The 17235-nt window shown below is 39.7% G+C and overlaps 1 protein-coding gene across 4 annotated transcripts in view; it reads right to left on the bottom strand.

The window, feature by feature from the left end:
• Positions 1–17235, bottom strand: part of wdr45b (WD repeat domain 45B) — a 42047-nt gene that overhangs the window by 2397 nt on the left and 22415 nt on the right. For all 4 annotated transcript variants that reach the window (XM_041217205.1, XM_041217208.1, XM_041217206.1 and 1 more), the window contains exons 6-9: positions 15119–15309; positions 13604–13689; positions 4221–4322; positions 2984–3105 (exon numbers count right to left, since the gene is read on the bottom strand). In XM_041217205.1, the coding sequence (XP_041073139.1) occupies positions 2984–3105; positions 4221–4322; positions 13604–13689; positions 15119–15309 (501 nt within the window). The remainder of the gene's footprint in view (positions 1–2983; positions 3106–4220; positions 4323–13603; positions 13690–15118; positions 15310–17235) is intronic.

Genomic DNA, 17235 nt, shown 5'->3' with positions numbered 1-17235 from the left:
ACTGCTACCTTACATTAGAATTAACTAAAGATGTACAACTTTAAAAAAAAACTACTGATGTGCAATTGTAACTTTTTCTAGTATGCAAACGTTGAATAGCGGAAGTTTTCACTTGATTGTGCTTTTGGTAGCCATTAACCATGCTCTAGGATTTCCAAGTATTAAAAGGAACTCAGCTTCAAACTTCATGGCAGACACACGATGGAAACAAAGTATGTGGATTTATATATATTATATAAAATGTAACAAATAATGTTTTCCCTGCATCTGTTAGCTGTACTGTGGGAGATGCCATCTCTCAGGTGAGTGTAAACTGAGGCCCCAGCTGTCCTCTCAGATAAAATGTAAATGATCCCATGGCACTATTTCAGCAAAACAGGGGCGTTATCCCTGGTGTCCTGGCCAGTGTTTATTCTTCAATATTTTGTTAACACAGTGCTGTGAGAAAGTTGTCTGCTACATTTCCTATGTTACAGCCAATGAGATACCTTTTTGTAAAGTGCTTTGGAATATTTGGCAGTTGGGGAAAAAGCACTGTTATCAATGCAAATCTCTCGTTCCAAAAAGAAAAAAATGCATTCACCAGGTGGTTTAAAACAATTTAGAAAAACAAATTCAAATATTGTGGTGCAAGGAAAGGTGTGCCTCACGCTTAGTCGAAAACATCTTTATGCAAACAAGTCCTCAGCATAAACAAAGTAAAATGGAGGCGCTCTAATCTCTTCCTCAGGTAGTTATTTTAAAAACTGTTGAAATAGTGAACATTCATCTGAATAGGATCCAAAATTCCAGGTTTAAAATGCTAACATTTTCAACTTTAAAAAATTTCAGTTACTACAATAAAACGACAACCAAGAGATTTTGATTTAAGTTGGGCGATTTGATTCTGTTTTGTGCTTTATTAATAGTACACTATTAGTTAGTTGAATTCTTGCATTTTTGAATTATGAAGCATGATATAGAGACAGACACAGGAGCTGCAATATAATACATTTAAACTATGCATACACATTTCAATTTATAACACACAGCTTTTATCTGTCCAGACTGTTTTGATTGGTCAGTTTAAGAAGTGTGTCTGTTGGTGTGTTTAGTGAGCAGCGGCTGGCAAACATTGCTCCACTCCATATAAATGGTGCCGTAATGTTGTAATGAAATGTTTTATCATCTATTCAGCCAACTGTCAGCTCACAGCTGCAACATGTCATTGCGTCAATATGCTCACCAAACACTAAAGCATTCCCACAGAGCAAGGATCACAAATTCAACTACTTAAAAGGCTGGTTAACAAAATTGAGGCCCATGAAGTAGGAGGATCAGCATTAGCGTGGATATTTTTTAAAATGGCTTCAGGACAGAAAACAAGTGCAGTAACAGACTGCATTTCCTTTTCTGGGTCTCCCTGACTTTTATTTTTTAAAAACTTCTGCCACTGAAGTGGACAGATGGGATCTTTTTGCCCATTAGTCAGTTTGTCCGCAAATAATATAGCTCAAAAACTAATGGACGGATTTCAGCAAAACAAATAGGGTATGGCCCAAGGAAGAACAGAGTTTTTGGCAGTTGATCGGAATCCTGGAATTCTTTTTTTTAAAGGATCCATTAATATTTGGAGGTATGGTGAACTGGCTTTTTTTTTAAAAAAGTATGTCGTAGATTGTCTCAGTTGCTGTGGTGGAATTTGCTCAGATTTGGACAACTATTTGCTCACATTTTGACAACTGTGTGCGTTTTCAGAGCAAGCTGTTGGATGTGGATTGGTCTGAAGCCTCCTGAGTCAGATGGAAGCTCTTAATAAAAAATCTTCTCTCTTCAGCTTTGTAGCTACAGAGCATCAAACAAGTAGGGAAAAGCCTCAAGGAAGAGCCGCATAATTGTATTAATATAGAGTTAACACCACATGAAGCACAAATCACCATCCTGAGTGCCCTCTTCTTTTGTCTGATCGTTTTGATTCCATTAGTCTTTCATGAAAGAATATCTAGCAAAATTATTTCTTAGCAATGGATTAAGTAATGATTTAATAATAAAGATATTATATTTGAGGGAAAATTGCATTGCTGGATGTGATTTGACAGCTCCCATCCGTTATTCCTAGAACAGAGGGTACATTGTAGGAAGCTATATTAAACAAAAGCAATAAATGGCTACAATTTAAGAAATTCAAACTTAAAAAAACATGAGAGGAACACAAAGAAAAAAAAGTGTTTAAAGACTAGGGGATGGAAAATTCAGATTCAACCGGGATACCAGTAAACTTTTTCCGAAGAGTCCAATTGTGCCGATTTTCTATTTGGTGAAACTATTGATGTTTTCAATATTACATTTGAAAGTTCACCTTTATGCTAAAAATGAAGATTCATTAGATTTGAATGAAAAAAATTTTAGAAAAAGTTGCCAGGTGAATAAAAAAAAAATACTGCGGCACGACTTTATGTAGACGATGATAACAGTTCATACCCTCCAGTACTTCTCGGTCTAACTTCAATAGGCATCCCACTGCAGCAGCTTAGACTCAGGGAAGGAGCCGTTATAGTATTGCTACAAACTTGAATTGTAAACAAGGACTTTGTCATGAAACAAGATTGGTAGTTAGGAAGCTGTTTACTTTGACGATAGAGGCTGAAATTATACAGGCAGATTTCAAGGAAAGGGTATTTATTCCTCAAATAATATTGGACCCATCAGTTTAAACAGGCCTTTTCAACTCAAGAGAAAACAGTTCCCAATTAGACTTTCATATTGTATCATTTGACAAAATTTGTATTTGTATTCCTAAGCCTGTTTTTACACAAGAACAAAGCTTTATGTAGCTTTTTTCAGAGTTAGAAGTTTTGATTCTGCTAAAGTATTTGGTGAAAGAATAATCAAAAATCATGTATTTAAAATTCTATTGCAATAAAAATACTGACATCACCACAAATGTTCTGTGGGTCTCTATTATTACATAATTACCACTTGGATGGAAAAGAACAGAACTTACCTACAACAGCATTTGGCTCAGTACCAAAGGCACAGATACAAGGCGAGCCAGAAGGAACCTGAAACTTGGAGAAGCTCCACTTAGAGCTGAAGTATTTTGGAAGGAAGCTTGCAGATGCTAAACTGCAATTAGAATTGGAGAAAAATTAGTGACTGCTAAAACTCATCTATAAATTTATTGAATGCAAAGTTTCCCACCCCCACCCTTTAGAAAAGTATTTTGGATCCAGAGTATGTCAAATACACTGTGGCTGCATGCAACACTGGGTGAGAAATCTGCAATTTTGGTCATTCTGCCCACAGATTGCAACAGGTCCGAGCACTCCAACACAGGTACAAAAAGTAAACCAGAAAGGTCTTATCTCAAGAGGATTGGAATTCAAAAGTGAGGTGGTGATGTTTCAGTTGTCAGTCCTGATCTGGGGTGCTGCACCGGTTTTTTTAGTGTCAAACTTCTGTAAAGATATATTGACCTAGGAGGAGCATAGTGGAGATTCAGAATTATGCCAGTGCTTTAAGAGTTAAATAGTGAGGACAGGTTGAATAATCCTGATTTGTATTTCCCTCAAGTTAGAAGGTAACAGAGTGGATGTAATTGAGGTATTTAAAAGGATTACTAGGTTCAATAGGGTAGATTCAAAAAGTATCTTGTCTGGTCGGAGAGTCCAGAATAAGAGACGTCAATACTAAAACTACACCTAGGCCATTTTATGCGTGAAATCAGGAAGCACTTTTGCCACATAAAAAGCAGTAAAAATCTGGTAGCTGGGTTTTGGGATCCTGAGTGATTCGAAATTTATGATGGAGAGCAATAGTTTTTTTTTGTTGTTAGGCAGGGGTCTCAAGGAAGATGAAACAAAAGTTGGTAAATGCAGTTGGAAATATAGATCAAATGTCTAAATCACATGGGAGAAAAGGATCAAGAGGCTGAATGGCCTACTCTTACACTTACAAGAGCTCAAATTCAGATTTTTCTGAAAATGTTTAATGTTCTTAAATTACGGCACAAAGCTATTAAGTTATCATTCATTTGTTTGAATTTCAAAATAAGCTTCTCCTTATAATATTCTAAATTCAAGGGGGGTTTTTTTTGCTCAAAAGGATTAAATTGTCTGGCAGCTCAGTCCAACCAAAACAGCGCCAGAGGCAAATTTGCAATGATTGCTTAATTTGAATGATTAATTTTAAGTTAAGATGTTGCACAAGCATTTTAAATCTCATTGCCAAATGCCAATTACCTGGATTGTTTATTCCTTTTGGGGTCCTCAGCAGCAAAAATGTGAACAGTCCCATGATCACTTGATACACAGATTAAGGATGCATCTTGATTAAAATTAATGCTGAAAGGCAAAAAAAAAATGTCCATTAGTTGCAAGAGAAGGAAATCTCAACAGAAAAAAAAAATTAAAAATAAGTGCTTAAATATTGGAGCACCAACTACTTACACATTTCCAAAGGAAAATGGAAATTAAAGTTAAAATTGCTCATCAACTAATCTGCCTCCAGGGTGAGGGAGGAGTAGTGAGGGAAGGGATAGAGCAAAACCATTCTACCCTAACCATTCTGTTTCAGTTGCCACAAACAACTTGCCTGAATGTAAAAAAGTCAAAAGGAAGAAATGGGATAACAAAAGAGAAAAAAAATTTCAGCTCATGCCAGTAGATGGCAGGATGAGAACTGAAGCACAGTTAGTTTGCATTATTTCCATTGTTTTTTTTGCGATCTACTCTCAGTTTTGCAGTCTACATCAGCCATTTATGTCAAAAACTAAACAAATATACTCTGCAACTGTTTAGATGACAGAAAAATAAGTCACACAAGCTGACAGGCTATTTGTTCAGTAAACCTCCTGCCCCTCACCTTGAACTTATGTCCCCTCATGACTGACCCTTCAACTAAGGGGAACAGCTGCTCCCTATCCACCCTGTCCATGCCCCTCAATCTTGTACACCTCGATCAGATTACCCCTCAGTCTTCTCTGCTCCAATGAAAACAACCCAAGTGTATCCAACCTCTCTTCATAACTTAAATGTTTCATCCCAGGCAACATCCTGGTGAATCTCCTCTGCACCCCCATCCAGTGCAATCACATCCTTCCTGTAATGTGGTGACCAGAACTGCACACAGTACTCCAGCTGAGGCCTCACCAAGGTTCTATACAACTCCAACATGACCTCCCTACTTTTGTAATCTATGCCTTGATTGATAAAGGCAAGTGTCCCATATGCCTTTTTCATCACCCCAAAAACATGCCCCTGCAACTTCAGAGATCTATGGACACACACACCAAGGTCCCTTTGTTCCTCAGAACTTCCTAGTGCTATAACTGATGGGTGGAATACATTTAAAAATAATGGAAATAGGTGGGAAAAGAAAAATCTATATAAATTATTGGAAAAAACAAAAGGGAGGGGGAAGAAATGGAAAGGGGATGGGGATGGAGGACGGAGTTCAAGATCTAAAGTTGTTGAACTCAATATTCAGTCCGGAAGGCTGTAAAGTGCCTAGTTGGAAGATGAGGTGCTGTTCCTCCAGTTTGCATTGAGCTTCACTGGAACAATGCAGCAAGCCAAGGACAGACATGTGGGCAAGAGAGCAGGGTGGAGTGTTGAAATGGCATGCGACAGGGAGGTCTGGGTAATGCTTGCGGACAGACCGAAGGTGTTCTGCAAAGCTGTCACCCAGTCTGCGTTTGGTCTCTCCAATGTACAGGAAACCGCATTGGGATGAACGAATGCAGTAGACTAAGTTGGGGGAAATGCAAGTGAAATGCTGCTTCACTTGAAAAGAGTGTTTGGGCCCTTGGACGGTGAGGAGAGAGGAAGCGAAGGGGCAGGTGTTGCATATTTTGCGTTTGCATGGGAAGGTGCTGTAGGTGGGGGTTGAGGAATAGGGGGTGATGAAGGAGTGGACCAGGGTGTCACGGAGGGAACGATCCCTACGGAATGCCGCCGGGGGGGGCGAAGGGAAGATGTGTTTGGTGGTGGCATCATGCTGGAGTTGGCGGAAAGGGCGGAGGATGATCCTTTGAATGCGGAGGCTGATGGGGTGATAAATGAGGACAAGGGGGACCCTGTCATATTTCTGTGAGGGAGGAGAAGGCGTGAGGGCGGATGCGCGGGAGATGGGCCGGACACGGTTGAGGGCCCTGTCAACGACCGTGGGTGGAAAACCTCGGTTAAGGAAGGAGGAGGACATATCAGAGGAACTGTTTTTGAAGGTAGCATCATCAGAACAGATGCGACGGAGGCGAAGGAACTGAGAGAATAGGATGGAGTCCTTACAAGAAGCGGGGTGTGGAGAGCTGTAGTCGAGGTAGCTGTGGGAGTCGGTAGGCTTGTAATGGATATTGGTGGACAGTCTATCACCAGAAATTGAGACAGAGAGGTCAAGAAAGGGAAGTGTCAGAGATGGACCATGTGAAAACAATGGAGGGGTAGAGATTGGAAGCAAAATTAATAAATGTTTCCAGGTCCTGACGAGAGCATGAAGCAGCATGGAAGCAATCATCGATGTACCAGAGAAAGAGTTGTGGAAGGGGGCCGGAGTAGTACTGGAACAAGGAATGTTCCACATACCCCATAAAGAGACAGGCATAGCTGGGGCCCATGCGGGTACCCATAGCCACACCTTTTATTTGGAGGAAGTGAGAGGAGTTGAAGGAGAAATTGTTCAGTGTGAGAACAAGTTCAACCAGACGGAGGAGAGTAGTGGTGGATGGGGATTGTTCGGGCCTCTGATCGAGGTAGAAGCTGAGAGCCCTCAGACCAACCCGGTGGGGGATGGAAGTGTAGAGGGATTGGACGTCCATGGTGAAGAGGAGGCGGTTGGATCGTTCCCTCCGTGGCACCCTGGTCCACTCCTCCATCACCCGCTACTCCTCAACCCCACCTACGGAACCTCTCCATGCAATCGCAAAATATGCAACACCTGCCCCTTCACTTCCTCTCTCCTCACCGTCTAAGGGCCCAAACACTCCTTTCAAGTAAAGCAGCATTTCACTTGCATTTCCCCCAACTTGGTCTACTGCATTCGTTGCTCCCAATGCGGTTTCCTCTACATTGGAGAGACCAAATGCAGACTGGGCGACAGCTTTGCAGAACACCTTCGGTCTGTCCGCAAGCATTACCTAGACCTCTCTGTCGCTTGCCATTTCAACACACCACCTGCTCTCTTGCCTACATGTCTGTCCTTGGCCTACTGCATCGTTCCAGTGAAGTTCAACGCAAACTGGAGGAACAGCACCTCATCTTCCGACTAGGCACTTTACAGCCTTCCGGACTGAATATTGAATCAAACAACTTTAGATCTTGAACTCCCTTCTCCATCCCCACCCCCTTTCCGTTTCTTCCCCCTCCCTTTTGTTTTTTCCAATAATTTATATAGATTTTTCTTTTCCCACCTATTTCCATTATTTTTAAATGTATTCCACCCATCGGTGATTTCACCCCACCCCCACTAGAGCTACTTTGCTTGTCCTGCTCTCCACTCTTAATTAGTACATTCTTTTAGATAATATCACCACCTTCAACACCTCTTTGTTCTTTTGTCTGCGACATATTTTGGTTATCGCCTCCTATCACTGCTTGCTTGTCCCAACAACACCCCACCCCTCTTAAACCAGCATATATTTCGCCCCTTTCCTATTTCAACTTAGTTCTGTTGAAGGGTCATGAGGTCTCGAAACGTCAACTTTGCTCTTCTCCACCGATGCTGCCAGACCTACTGAGTTTTTCCTGGTATTTCTGTTTTTGTTTTAGATTTCCAGCGTCGCAGTTTTTTGTTTTTATGGCCATCCTATCTATATCTTCCTGTAGTCCAAGACACTCAACCTCACTGTTAACCACCCAGCCAATCTATGTGTCATCTGCAAACTTACTAATCCTAGCCCCCACAGTCATTTATGCAGTTTATAGAAATGACGAATAATTGGGGACCCAGCACAGTTCCCTGTGGTACGCCACAGGACACTGGCTTCCAGTCACTAAAGCAGCCTTCTGTCATCACCCTCTGTCTCCTACAACTAAGCCAATTTTGAATCCATCTCATCAAATTACTCTGTATCCCATGTGCATTGGCCTTCTTTATAAGCCTCCCATGTGGGACCTCGACAAAGGCTTTACTGAAATCCATATAAACTACCCTCATCTACACACCTCGTCACCTCAAAAATTTCAATCAAATTTGTTAGGTATGACCTCCCTCTGACAAAGCCATGCTGACTATCCCTGATCAAACCTTGCCTCTCCAAGTGGAAATAGATTCTCTCCATCAGAATTTTCTCCAATAGTTTCCCTACCACTGACGTGAGACTCACTGGTCTGTAGTTCCCTGGCTTATCTCTACAACCCTTCTTGATTAGCAGAACCACATTATCTGTTCTCCAGTCCTCTGGCACCTCCCCCGTGGCCAGAGAGGAATTAAAATTTGGGCCAGAGCCCCTGTGATTTCCTCCCTTACCTCCCTCAGCAGTCTGGGACACAAGCCATCCAGACCTGGAGATCTGTCCACTTTTAAGCCTAACACCTCCAATACCTTGTCACTCCATATATCATTTTGCTCAAGAACCTCTCAGTCTCTCTCTCTCCAAGTTCCATACCTTCATCCTCATTCTCTTGGGTGAAGACGGATGTGAAGTATTCGTTCAACACCGTCACTTAATGTCTGAATTGCAAAAAGTTAGTATGCAGGTTCAGCAAGTCATTAGCAAAGCTAATAGAAAGTTATCGTTTATTGCAAGGGGAATTGAATAGAAGAGGTTATGCTTCAGTTATCCAGGGCATTGGTGAGACCACATCTGAAGAACTCTGTAGAGCACTGGTTCCCTCATTTAAGGAAAAGTGTAAATACATTGGATACAGTCGAGAGAGAAAGAGAATTCCAAAGTGTCAACCCTCAAAAAACATTTCCTCATCTCTGCCCTAAATGGAAGACCCCTTATTTTGAAACAATGACCCCAAGTTCTAGATTCTCCCACAAGAGGAAACGTTCTTTCCACATCCAGCCTGTCAAATCCCCTCAGGATCTTATATGTTTCAATATTAGGGATGAGCAATAAATGGTGGCCAAACCAACGACAACCACAACGAATAAAAAAATCAAGTCACCTCTTACTCCTCTAAACTCCAGCGGATGCAAGCCTAGCCTGTCCAGCATTTCTTCATAAGATAATTTCAGGTATTAATGTAGTAAATGGAAAATACTGCGGATGCTGGAAATCTGAAACAAAAACAAAAATTGCTGGAAAAACTCAGCAGGTCTGACAGCATCTGTGGAGAGGAAGACAGTTAATGTATCGAGTCCAAATGACTCATCAGAACAGTGATGATGTTCAGAAGAAGAGTCATATGGACTCGATACGTTAACTGTCTTCCTCTCCACAGATACTGTCAGACCTGAGTTTTTCCAGTAATTAATGTAATAAACCCTCTCTGAACTGCAGAGAAAGGAGTGTTTTGATGGATATCCTGGTGGATTTCTTTTGTTGGATCCAATAGCCGAATCAGTTCATCATCCTGATTAGCTGCTCTTTCTGCCCTGGCGATAACACTAACTTTTGGAGACCACTCTCAACGGAGTGTTATGTAGATCGAACGTTTTGCTTGTTTAAACTCTGCCCTTGTGGTATGCCCATTTACACGAAATACCTCACAATTTTTGTTTCTCTGTCCTCAATTGGAGAATTTTGCATAATGACTTATGACTTACCCTTATGATTGGCAAACTTTGTTTGTTCCCACAATACTGTATCCTGGTTATACCTTCTTTTACAATAGTCACTATCTGTACAGTTAGTGTGGGTACAGGGTCATCCTTTTCTAAAGCATTAAGTACTGCTGCTGTTTCAACATACCAGGGCCAAGGTTAACTCTTCTGAATAAAGAGAACAAGAATCTTGAAAAGTCCTAACTACCATCCCCATCCCAGCTGAGGATTATTAAGATGTCCTTTTTTTTTTTAAAGCCATCATTGATGAACCATCACAGTACATAAATTGACGGTATCTATAAGTGGCCATAGGCATGTGTTTGATTCCTTCTTCCATATCATCCCCTTAATGGGGAAATATCGAAGTCCATTTCCAAGGATAGGAATTTAAAATGAGTGTGGGATAATTAAAGAATAATGCCCATTTATCACATTGGGTTTGGATCCATTTTCAGAGGCTATTCTCAGTACTGATCTCAAGTCAGGTACTTTAGTATAGAGGATAATGGTGCATCCCCCTTCAAGGATTGTGTTAGAGGCATTGGACTACCAGTCATGACCCTTTTTTTAAAAAAAAGTGCCTTCTATCAACATTGAAGTCGTTATAAGAATGGAACCGAACAGGCACAATGCTCTTTTCATTGTAAAAAAAACAGCTGCTGCTTTAGGTGATGTCCTGATGTGAATAATGAGGGGGAAACTTGCAAATCAATGTTCCAAGTCTGTAGTTTCTGTACCCACTCTGCATAACTGTTGCAGTTTTGAGTAACAGCGGTGAAAATACAAATGCTCCCTTTTGCTGTTTCGCCCACTGTAGCATATGGGGGAGCGGGGGTGCTGAGAGCTCAGTGAAGGTCGGCATATAAGGTATTGGATAGTGGCCAATTTTTCTTTGCAAGAAAGAGTTAATCCTCTACTGTTTCCAGTTACTCATTGGCCCAGAAAATCTCTCTTCCCTAACTAGTTGACTCTTTTTGACGTTGATTAGGTGTAGCAGTGTTTTTATCCAGACTTGCCACTATCAGTGGCTTTCAAGTGCTCTTGGAGGTTGTTGTGTGGAAGATACATATCTTCCACACAAGGGTTGACGTTGAGCAGGTTTTTTTAAAAGATCAATGATGTGAGCAGGAAAGAGAACAGGGCTGTTTTGAAATCCCTTGGGCAACCTGGTCCAGCAGAACTGATACCCATCGGGTCCAGTCATAGCTGTTGTTGGCCAGTCTCTGCGATTAGATGTGACTTAAAGCCATTAACGAGATCAATACAAAGATGTATATTTTCCCCTCTTGGTTTCAGAGTGGAGGGCTGTGGAATTTGTTGTGCTTTACACGGGGGCCATCACCTTCCTTAAGGCTGTATAATCAACCATTAATCTCCACCTCCCATCTGGTTTTGCAACGCCAAAGAATGGTGAATTGATTCTAGATTCCATTTTTATTAGGACACCTTGTTCTCCTGGTTTGAGAGTTTTCAGGAGATCCAACTTCTCCTTCTGGTCGTGGATAAGGCATTGTTTTTAGGTTTGTGTCAACAAGTGAGCAGGACTTGCTGTCTATCTTGCCAGGTTGATTTGGATGGCGTTTTAGGTAAAGGCGGTACTAATCAATGAGTTGTTCGAGAAGGTCTTTTTCTCCTCCATCTGAGCAAGTTTGGTCCGAATGTGTTTTGTTTGTGGATGCCTCAGCAGGCTTAGTTGAAATTTTATGGTAACGTTTTACATCAGGTTGTCCTATAATGAGGGATAAGGTCAATTTTGGTGCCAGTCCTACATCTCAAGGGGACTGTAATTCCGTATACAGTATTGGCATTTTGTAAAATTCAATTACATTGCATCTGACAGACCGCTTTGTGGAACACCTCAGTTCAATTTGCAAGCATGACCCTGCGCTTCCGGTGGCCTGTCATTTTAATTCTCCACCTTGCTCTCACACTGACATCTGCCCTTCGCCTGTCTGTTCCAGTGAATCTCAACACAAGCTCAAGGAAGAGCACCTGATCTTTCGATTAGGTGCGTTTACAGCCTTCTGGACTCAACATGGAGTTCAATAATTGCAGACCATAAACTCTTGTCTTCCAACTTTGTTTTCTTTTCTTTGCATGTTTTGATTTTTCTTTTTTTGCTTTCACACAGCAGCACAACTTCCCTGGGCACATATTGTTTCTTTTCTTGTCCCATCACCATCCCCTTAGGCCCTGTAAGACTAAGTCTTCCCTCATTCAATCTCTCCCGTCTTCCACCCTATCACAGACCCTCCTGTGTCCCTGTCCCACACATCTCTTGCTCAAAGCCTATTACACCTCTTACTTTTCCCAGTTCTGATGAAAGGTCATCAACCTGTAAAAATTAACAACTGTTTCTCTCCACAGATGCTGCCCGACTTCCTTAGTATTTACAGCATTTTCTATTTTTAAATCAAAAGGAGAGACTGTTCTTATTCAAACAGCTCTTGCTATGACCAGTGTCTGTTAACATTTGTGAAAGTGGTTTGGGAATGCACATTTTTCTTAAAAAACAACAGCAGCCTTGTTTTGTCGACAGTCTTTTCAAGAGGCTAGCCCCGATACCACCCACCATGTGGTGAATTTATGTGGTAACTTATCAAAGGCCTTCTGAAACTCCTTGTATGCCAAATCCACTGGAATGCTCTTTACCACTGTTTTCTTCAAAGAATTCAAATAGTTGCAAATTTATTTCCTCTTAATTCTCCTTGTTACTTACGGGCTTATAAAATGGCTTACCATCTGTTATGTACTTTGATATTTCATTTTATTTTTTTCCAGTCTCTTAAAACCCAAAATCAATTTTATCCACAGTTGAATTTATGGCATATGTTGGCTAGTTTTGTTTTTAAAGTTAACATTTGTGGAGAGCTTACACACACCTTTTTAAATGGATAACCCAATGAAAAATGTCAGGGAAGTCCTGATTTTATGCAAGCAAAAACATCGGACTTGCCAACCTACAATTCAATAGGCTGGATGACCACTAACATGGTTTGAGCTTGTGCAGCTATAGCCTCAATACTCAGTACTGAAGAGGTTAACACACCTGAATAAAGGAATATTAACATTGCAATGTTAAACACATTCTATAACTGGATAAAGACTTTCATTGGTCAGCATAAAAGAATAAATTTCAAGGCTAGGAAAAAACAAGTCAGCTTTGTGTAGATGATGATCTAAGTGGATGTGCATTTAGCAACATTTCTTTGTGCAATTTCCATGAACATTGACTGGATGATGCACAAAAACATGTTTATAAATGTGGACTTCAGCATTTTTGCCAAAGTATTAATTGACTGCCACGCTCTGCCCTTTTAAAATCCGAATGGACCGTCTTGGGGGGTGCATTCAACTGGCCAGGTTTAGAATGATGTATGGAAGTGCACACTATAAATGCATGAAAATTACATCATCTAGGACTAAAAATCTGTTCCAAAAATAAATCAGATTAAACTTTATTCTTTGAATTAGTTCGTAAAACAAAAATAAATGTTTGAATGCTTCTGAGTCTTTCCTGGTCAGTATACTTCAGTCAATGATACATCTGGTTTTGTGTCACTTCCAGTAAATGCAATTGAAAAGAATCTTGCCGAAACAATTTAATCAAACGTTATTCTCTGAATTAGTTCATAAAACAAAAATAAATGTTTGAATGCTTCTGAGTCTTTCCTGGTCAGTATACTTCAGTCAATGATACATCTGGTTTTGTGTCACTTCCAGTAAATGCAATTGAAAAGAATCTTGCCGAAACAATTTAATCAGTCTGACCACAGGCATAAATTCTATTTAAATACAAACTGAGGCACTAGCTTTGAAACTCAGCAACACATTGTATTCTTAAAAGGACAAAAACCATACAGCTAGAGCCAGTTAACTGATGCAGAGATGAGGTGCAGAGTTTTAAACATACCAATAAATGTTTGCTGCTTGTGATCCCCTTCGCAATTCTTGGATGAGTTGTCCGGTGGTAGTGTCAAAAACTCGGACCAACGTTCCCTGTGCAAAGTAACAAAAATTTATCTAGATATATTCAAGTTACAATTTTTAAAATGTCTTAAATGCAGTCATAAAATCAATTTTACAACTTCTGACAAATCCAGTCATGGTCATCAGTCAACTGCTGCTCTACTGCAGATTCTTCTACGAAATATCTTGACATACTATACACTTAGATAATGGAGGAAAGAGTCTCAAGTAAGGGATATTTAATTTCTTTGCTGAGTTATTATTGTGCAGATAAGCAAATTTGTTTCATCATATCCTAGAGTATCACAAGATGCTAACACATAACCATGTTGATAATTTGCATTCTTGGGTATCAACATACTTATCCACCATCTATTTCATGCTTCCCTTTCTAACCACTTAATTTCCTCATTTTTAGCTATTCACACTTCACAGATGGATGTCTTTTATTCATTTATCTTGTTTGCCACTTACTGTTTCATGCAAATATCACACCTGCTATACAACTCTCTCATGTAATCCACTTAAGCACTGTACAGATAATTATATTTTTGGGGTGTGATGCCAATGCCTCCTCCTTTTGAAATACTCTCATTGGTAATATTTTCCACTTTTCACCAACGTCTGTATCCATAACGAGTTCTCTAACAAGAGTCTGACCTGCTGGGCATTTCCAGCATTTTTTTTTGTTTTGTTCCAGATTTCCAGCATCAGCACATTTTCTGCTTTATCCTTTCCCTTTGTGGATGAGATCACTCACTTTGTTCCCGATGGAAAAATTCAGCTTCCCAAATGTTTGTTTTTTTTAGGCACAGTCATTCATTATCCTTCCCAGGAAGCTACAGCAAACTGGTGTACCAATACAATTTATGTTATTCTTTGGTTGGATACATACTGGGGTGTAACTGTGTGTTTTTTCAAAATGTGAGACCATTATTTCTGGTGTACTAAGAGGTTGGGGTGGTGTGGTAGTGGTTGCGGCATGGGGAGAAAGAAGAAGAAAGAAAGTGCTGTAGAAGACCAAGCAACTGCCCACACATTAGGGGGTAGTAGGGACAGAAAAATGGGAGGGCTGATTTATATCAGATCAGTCATGCTTGACCCATTTTTAACTGGCAGAGTGTTTCAATAGGTTTAATATCCAGCATTTCAGAGACGGCAAGCCAAATTTTGAAAAATCCATCTCAAGTACTAGGTTTAAAAAGTCAATTTGGAATACTTTCAATCTGTAAAATAATTATTTTGTTTATGAACTTGATTAAACTGCTGAATGATAAAAGCTTAGGAACCATTACCTTAGCCCCAATACGTGGAGGATTAAATTGAAATGTCAAGCTACTGATCAACAACCTTTTGCTTAGTTGCCTACAAAACAGGACAATGGATGTTTAGTGCAAAACGAGCTTACTTTTAAAGACATTACGTTCATTATTGTCCAAATGAATCATTTTTTACTTACCTTTTCTGAAGCGGTGGCTATACGTGTCCCCTGAAGGTTTAAAGCAATACTGCTTAGAACTCCTTCATGTGCAGGTATATCTACTGGAGGCTTTTCTGTGCTGGCAAGATCCACTATTTGGACATGGCCAGTATGTGTTCCTGGAAATGCTAGAAGGGAATTGTTGCTGTTTGGACAAAGAACGCATAATCCTGGAAGGAGATAAGGCAAAACAATAGTTAAATAAGGTTACTGTGTATTATTTATTTTTGCCAAAATCTTTAAAATAAGCCTGGTTTCCCTCAGATAGAATAAATTTATAGCCTGAATTCCAAACACATTACATAGGCATTAAGCTATTAGGATACAAAATGTGCTGAAAAGAGCATTTATCCGTATTGAACTTACTCAGTCGTGCCTCTAGTTATTTCAAAGTCCATTTGGATGAAGGCTCAATGACCTCAGTATCCATTTTGGGTTTGCCTATCAACTTAAAAACTTGGAATCTTATTCCATTCTCTTCTAAAAACTTCAAACAACACTGAATCTAACCTGTATGGGGTTCCGCTAACAGGTAACTACTGCGCTTGTGTCCTTCCAAATACCGCCATGTCGTTATCTAGCTTTCCAGCTAAGCATTAATGTGGCCAATAGTTTGTATCTATCCCACAGACACATGCTTTGCAAATCAGTCTGACGTATAATACATAGTACGCAATACCTTTCTGAATCACAGATGGATAACATTCATTCCCTCAATCTCATGCCTCATATCAGTAACCTCTTGAAAGAATTCCACTAAAATTGGTTAAAAAGGGTTTTAAATCACTAGTGATCCACTAATCTCAGGGGCCACATATTAATGCAACAATACAGCAATTTTACTGAATTATGCTTCTACAAGCTCCATTTACTTCATTTGAAAAGTTGCAAGATGCAAGCTATAGGTAAAGTAATTAAATCTTCATTTTAAACTTTGTTGAAAGCAGATGAATGGCAAGGCACTTTTGGCACATCAGTTTGCACAGAAAATGACCTTTCCTTTTAAAATATTTAAATATTTAAACTCTAGTCAAATTCTCAAGTATGCTGAATATCTAAAGGGATAGATAATGGGTTTTATATTGCACTAAGTTCAAATAGTTTTTGAAAATAATTTCTCTTCCTGTAATCATAAATTGAAGGAGAGAGAAAACTATTGCTGTTTTGTTCTCAATTATTGGTGGGCTTCTTTATTGTTTTGGGAGCCTAGCTACAAAAAGAAACAAAGTTCAAAACCAAAGTATGGCAAAGAGGTAACAATTTAGCAATTAAATTTATAAATACACATTTTTTTGTAGTTCTACCCTAAAAAAAAAACTAAAATTTTATCAAGTTTTGGTAGCTATGGATGAAGCTTTTAAAAAAATACATCTGAAGTTGATGAACAATTTGCAAATACATTTAGCTCAGGACCTCAGCTATTGAAGGCAAAATGAAAGCAACTGTTTGCACGTACAGATTTACAGACAGAGATAGGGAGTTCAGACAGGTATCATTGCTTTCTAATCAAAAGGCACGAGAGTGGAGTCACTGGAACACTCGGAGAATACAATTTGCATGCTCATGGTTTATACGTTATCACGCTGCTGGTACTGATCAGCAGGACAAACAGGCAAAGATTGGTGTGTACCTTGAAATAATATCAGCTACCCAAAGCCCACTCGGTAAAACAAAGGGGAGGTGCGCAGGGGTGAGAAAGAAAAATCAGAGCAACTTCATGGAACTAGGAAAAATGCTGGGGTGAGTAAAAAAGCATTTTATAATAACAGGTTCACGTACTGTAATTGGTGGACAGCTTTACGGCAACAGTAATCAGGAGGCACCTGTTCCACTATGGGCTCTCAGTGTAAATACTAAAATAGAAAAATGGGCCATGCATGGAGTACTACAGCCAATCATTGACTCATAGCATCCTTGTAAATGTTCTACTTTTACACTTTTCACAATTTTAATCATCAAATGTATTGCCAAGAGTTAATTAACATACATTATGGAGCACAGCATTTTAATTAGTGCAAACATATTAAGAACTCTGAACTAATTTTATGGAATCATTCCCTTTGCAGTGAATTTTAAAGATGGTTAAAAAGCCAAAT

Source organism: Carcharodon carcharias, chromosome 22 (genome assembly GCF_017639515.1).
Source record: "Carcharodon carcharias isolate sCarCar2 chromosome 22, sCarCar2.pri, whole genome shotgun sequence".
Lineage (NCBI taxonomy): Eukaryota > Metazoa > Chordata > Chondrichthyes > Lamniformes > Lamnidae > Carcharodon > Carcharodon carcharias.
Note: the sequence above shows the minus strand (reverse complement) of the source record. Positions and strands in the feature narration are given on the sequence as shown.